Source organism: Octopus bimaculoides, chromosome 1 (assembly GCF_001194135.2).
Source record: "Octopus bimaculoides isolate UCB-OBI-ISO-001 chromosome 1, ASM119413v2, whole genome shotgun sequence".
NCBI classification, from domain to species: Eukaryota; Metazoa; Mollusca; class Cephalopoda; order Octopoda; family Octopodidae; genus Octopus; species Octopus bimaculoides.
This window is the reverse complement of record NC_068981.1, coordinates 178,462,951-178,469,275: the sequence shown is the minus strand read 5'-3', so window position 1 is coordinate 178,469,275 and position 6,325 is coordinate 178,462,951. Positions and strand designations below refer to the sequence as shown.

The window sequence follows — 6,325 nt, the reverse complement described above, 5'->3', positions numbered from 1 at the left end:
GTTACATTTTTACTTTCTTTAATACAGAATCAATTAAAACGTTAAGCCCATGCCATAATAGGAGCCAAACTATTACAGCTGTACTGCTGCACTGTTACTCTCAAGCAATCACACATTTTGTTAAGTCATTCAACAATTTTACTCTTGTTAATTTAGGATAAAAGTAATTTTATTTCATTAGAAAACGACAATATCAAACATACTTTGTCATAATTTCTGCATGTGTTCTGTTATCCATTTTACTGGCTAAAAACAAGGCATGACCCCAAAGATTATTTTTTGTTGCCCATCGTAAAGCTTCCTGTAAAAAAAAAAAAATAAAGTCTCATTTAGATTTGTTTTAAATAAAAAAATATTTTCAAAATACCAAATCTATATTTGTATAGAAAAGATTTCATAACAATTTTTTAATTGATATTTTCCTACACATCTCTCATGCAGAAGCGTACACCACACAGACAAAACATGGCACTCACACAGCACCACTCCCTTCTGAATACTTTCTCCCCATTAATCATCCAGTCATTTTACTTTTTTTTTTTAATTCTATCATTAAATGGTTTGTAAATCCAAATATCAAGTGATTGTGAAGTACTGGTTAATCTACTTGGAATAACTGTGACATCAGTTTTACTTTCTCAGATAACTTTAACAGTTTCTGCTAGGTGCACATGAAACATATCTCAAGCAAAGGACAAGTAGAGCAATACTCTCTACTTATCTTCCCTATGCTTGTGGGTGAATAAGGAGTAAATAATGCCTCTGAAGCATATTCAATCAAGTGATAACAGTGAGGAAAGCATTTTCAAATGGCTGCCTCATTAGAATAAAAGTTAGAAGTAGTAAAAAGATAACAGAAGAGGAAAAGGAGTGCATACACCAAGAAAGCCTGAGGCTACACAATCAGTTTTTCCTTATGCTTACACTAATGGAAAACATATTAGAATAACAAAAATTCAAATTGCACATACTGAATCTCCTACTGCTGACTTTAAAATCCAGACTTGAACATTACAAAGTGTAAACGATAAGTCTATGATTGTCAGGCGAAAAAATAAAAGGCATGGAGGTTGAACATGACAAGTATATACAGTATATGAAAATAATAAAGCATAAAGTATTGAAGAACATTTTATCTCTGAAATTGAATAAACTGAATGATAAACTTAAAGAGATATAATATGAGGTTGCTAACAGAAAACTAAAGAAACAAGTCTTGAGTTGAAGTCAACAGCTATATAAATTTCAATAACAATCTTTACAAAATAAAAATAGTAATGCAGAAACAAAATATCTCATCACAGCCATCATTTACCAACTTGACAATTATTTCAAAAAATAGTTTTTCATTTCGGATGGACTAAAAAATAACCATTGAGAACAAATGAATTATATACCTTTTTCCTACCATACAGTAAAAGATTTCTAAACCGATCAGTTTTTTCATTCAGGTCCATGCTGCGGTTTACTAAAACTCTATCTGAGGTAGTTGTCATTTGGAGAGCACTGTTCTCTTGTGTTGCTGGAGACTGGGTACTTTCTCTTTCACTCTCCGCTTTAGATTCACCGTCTCCATAATCAGATGTATTTGGTACATGATCTTCAAGAAGTAAATCTGCAATATCTGTTCCAACAATTGTCTGAAAATATGATTTGTAAAAACAGTAACATAAATGATTAGAATGTCTATCACTATTTCATACAATACAAAACAATATAGACTGCGGCTGCTTAGTTTAAGGGTACACAGCGCTCAACTGTAATTTAAGAGGTACATGGTTTGATTCTCCTCACTTATGAATAAACAACACTTGTATCAAGGTTTGGTTAAATGTAAGACTCATGTTCAGTAATCCACTAATTTTAATATCACAACCTCTGACACATAATATCCACATATAAAATATAGAAAAGTGAGAATATGCTTTATAAAACCAAAAACATGCTTGAAAAAATTGTTTGTTTGACATCAGACAACTTTCCTCATCTCATATATTCATCATCACAGATAGTGACACATTGTGAAAGTATCTATGATGGGGAAAAAAAAAAACTGATGTTTCAACCTAAGTTGAAATATAAGTCTTTCCATGTTAGCATGAATTTAAACAGAAATATATTTGAGGCAGGATTTTACAGCCATGTGCTCTTACCATTGTCAATTCCTGTTTTTTTTTTTTTATTCCATAGATCTTTGAAAGCAGAGACTGATCGGTCATGATGTCAACATCAGCACCACTTCATTCAAGTACTGATAAGTGTAGAATGTATGAACATTTGCACATGTGTGTATGTGCATGCAAAGGGCTTTGTGAAATTTCTATCAACCAAATTCCCTCACATGGTATCATTGGTTGGTCCAGGGCTGTAATAAAGACACTGACCCTAGATACCACACAGTGGGACAGAACCTAATAGCATGTAGTTGCAAAGCAAACATCTTAACCACACAGCCATATGTATATATATGTATGCATGTATGTATGTGTGTGTGTGTGTATGTATGTATGTATGTATGTACTTGTGCATGTACGTACATATACGGGGAGAGAGAGAGAGAATACTTACGCCATTTTGTTTAATAAGAAGCTCAAGAAATTTCCACAATAAAATTGCAGATTCTCTATCAGTCATTCTGATATTTTCACCATACTCTTTCACTTTAGATTGACAAAATAGTAACACATCATTCTTGTGGGTTTCTCCTCTGGAAAAAACATAGTTATAAGAAAACAGTTGAAGAAATTTCACACAATACTATAATCAACATTTTAGAAAAAACCTATTAAGATAATGTCTAAAGTTTAAGATAGCTTATAAATTTTGTATGATTTAAACAATCACCTCATCAACTTCAGTTCTATTTTAAAATCTTATAACTTTCTTATTTTACTCTGGTTTTATAGGGATTTTATTTTCACAATTTTGATAAATCATGTTATCATCATCCTATCATTTTGAAGATTAATGTCTGTCTCAAACTTTTTAATAAACTTTATACCAGTAATTCCACTACAAGGATCATTAATATCTTATTTCAAATGTTACACACTACTTTCCACTATATAAATAACACCTAATCAAATTATAAAGTATGTTTGCTTCAACAGCTGAGATTTAAAATTCCAACATATTAAAGAACTAAAACAACAAACCTTGTTTTTCTTTACTAACATTCAAATTCCTAAATGAGACTATTTATACAATTTTCGTCAACAAACAATGACACTAAAATCCAGAATCATTTTCTTCGTAATTTTTGACATACCTTATTAAAGGTCCTGGGAAACTGTGTAGTTCTTCAGCTTCTTTTTGGTCTGCCAAAACATTTTCTACACTCATGATTTCAACTGTAGCTGGCTGACCATCAGACGGTAAGTTTGCAGGCACATGGATAAGTTGGCCACTTGGGCCAAACACAGCACAAGTATGAGTTGTAAAAAACTTTGCAGGGGTCATTCGACCTGAAGTTTCTAGAAATAATGTTGAAAACAGAGGTGAAAAAAAAAAACAATTTTAAAAAATTGTTTTTTTTTCAACATTGTTAAATGCCTTAACTACTTATGTGAAACTCATCCTAAACATATGTACATAGAGATAGCAAATATGATCAACCCCAGAAAAGCACAAAAGGTGGTCCACAGTATGTAAAGTTATTTCATTAGAATGCTACAAAATAGACAAAATAGTTAAATCATCAAATATTGAGGGCCTAAATACTAAATTATCAGTTCCAATGAAGAAGCTTCGGATCTTTTTTAAAATGGGGGCCACATTTTTCATTAATGTTTTACGTAGTGTTTTTGGTACCGAAAGACTTTCAAACTTCGTATACTTATCTATTTTGTGTTATAGAACAGAAAAATATTTTTGTATTTGAATATATTTCATGTAAAAAATTGTCTTATTTCGATAATTTCAACCAATCACTGACAAGTATTCAGTTGTTTACATTTACTCCTTTGGCTGATTAAACGGTGTAAAGCGTATTTAATTTCCATAACTTCGTTTTGCTTTTTTTCTTTTTAAATTTGCTGTTTTACCCTAACCCTAACCCTAACCCTATCACCGATAGAATTGTTTCAGAATCGTTTGTTTATGTAGTCGGCACTTAATGTATATTGGCTGAATGGACGTCAGTGATTGGTTGAAATTACAGAAATACGACAACTTTAACATGGAATAACTTAGGGATTTCTTTTTTTTTTAAGAAGACTAAGAGAAAAAGATGTTTTATATGACACATTCTACCAGTGTTCCAAGTTTCAAAGTGTTTCGTTAATGAAAAATGTGGCCCCCGTTTTAAAAAAGATCCGAAGCTTCTATATGATTGCTCAACCTGCTAGAAATTAGAGCCAAATTTCAATCAAGACAAGATGATCATGGCTATTTCTTATCAACAGATAGGTCCAGTAATCCATAAGCAGGAGAGGTGCAGCCAGAGTGTACAAAGTACAGACTAAAAGTCCAAAAGAGTAAGAAAAGTAGAGAGTCCAGAAGTTTGTGGGTGATGAGAGGAGACAGGATCAACTGGTGCGACCACGTGAGTGTGTAATATGTATAGGGAGAATTCACAAAAAAACAACAGACGAAAACAAGGGGTGTTGAAAATCCCCTACACCCTCTCCCACATACCCCCACCTCTACCCCCACCCCCAGCCTAACCCACACCACACCCGTGCTTTCCCCACTTTCACCTCCCCAACCTCCTAACACCATCACACCACACCACGTTACACCATACCACACAACCCATCACATCACAACACACCACCACGCACACACCAACACTGACCAATTCTCATCCCCACATTTTCACACCTTCACACCTACATACACACACGCATACATTAAGATCACCAGCATTCTCTCACACACACACACACACACCTTTGTTTTGGGATCACTACTTCTTTGTTATCTCCCCTTCTTAACTCTCCTGTGTGACCCTTCTGTCCGGCATTCGCTGACCATTACACACATTTTTTTCTCTCCTTGTTTCTTTCCGTGTTCCTTTCTGTAGAAGAGCGTAGGGCTCAAAACGTTAAAGACTTTCTCAATTCCCAAGCGTTATACTAATACATCTATTTGTTTTCAACACCACCTGTCCTTGTTGTTTTTTTCTTTTTTTGTGAATTCTCCCTGATCATGGCTAGAATGTCTTTGATCATTGCTCTGTTCAGTTAGGACTACCCCAGATAACATTCATCAGTTCCATTTACAATGACATCTCTCAAAGTCAAATGACTGTTAATGACTTATTTGTAGAAACAACAATAAAAAAAAATGAGCAGAAAAGTGAAAACTGTTATAAACTGTAATTATATGGACAAAATAAAGTTTTACCTTCAGGTGTTGGCCAGTCTGCAGTTTCATAGTAATTGTAATAGGCCTCATAGTCATACATTTCTGGAAGAGAGCTATACTGACCAGGAACACTATAAATAGAGACAGGAAAGAGATAGCAATTTCAAACTAAGTTTCAAAGAATGTAAACAGAAATGTAATATACACAATGAAACTAAAATAGCCACGAATTTTTTTCTTTATAATCCCCAAAACCTGCAAAATTTCCTTTTTTTTTTCTTTTCTTTTTAATCAACAAAGTAGTTTTGACTTAAATCTTGCAGATATATGTATATACAGCAATATCTTTCCATAAATTAAAGCAAAACAAACCATATTCCTTCTTTTATAAGTAGTAAGTAGCTAACAATCATTACAATGCTTTTTACTATTTTAGTGATATTCATACATAACCAAGTGAACATGGTTATTTATGAACATCTTATCCTTGAAAGAACAGTAAAGTTTACTTCAAAGTAAAGATTTATATGAAGAAATAAAATAACAACAGTTCATAAGACATTGGCATAAAAACATTATGGCATAAAACTTAGTATTTGTTTTGAATATGTAAGTACACCTCTTTCTTCACTATCCTTAACTGTTAATTATTTTGCTTCTTGGAATTCCATTTCCAGTAAATCAGAAATGGGATTTCAAGAAGGCAAAAAAAAAAAAAAGGAAACAGGAAAACTTTAAATGTCAATAAATGCACCTAACCTGTTGAACAACACATGCAACATCAGGGTTAATTCAAGAGAAAACATTCACAGTTGGTGAAATGTGTGATAAATAAAATACCAGCCATATTGTGAAGACATACTTTGTGCATTAACAAGAATAGAAAATAGGAAAAAATAAAAAGCAAATGATCCAGAGATTGAAGTAAAGATGTGTGTGTGTGTGTATAGCTGGATGGATGGATATATGTATACAAGTGTGTGTGTGTGTGTATATATATATATATATATATATATAT

The 6,325-nt window shown here is 32.8% G+C and overlaps 1 protein-coding gene across 11 annotated transcripts in view; it reads right to left on the bottom strand.

Moving 5' to 3' along the window:
- The window catches only part of LOC106868398 (protein transport protein Sec16A), a 133,280-nt gene that overhangs the window by 48,146 nt on the left and 78,809 nt on the right, over positions 1-6,325 (bottom strand). For all 11 annotated transcript variants that reach the window (XM_052972901.1, XM_052972886.1, XM_052972899.1 and 8 more), the window contains 5 exons: positions 5,347-5,438; positions 3,269-3,473; positions 2,569-2,707; positions 1,398-1,640; positions 204-301 (listed from right to left, as the gene is read on the bottom strand). In XM_052972901.1, coding sequence (XP_052828861.1) covers positions 204-301; positions 1,398-1,640; positions 2,569-2,707; positions 3,269-3,473; positions 5,347-5,438 — 777 coding nt within the window. The remainder of the gene's footprint in view (positions 1-203; positions 302-1,397; positions 1,641-2,568; positions 2,708-3,268; positions 3,474-5,346; positions 5,439-6,325) is intronic.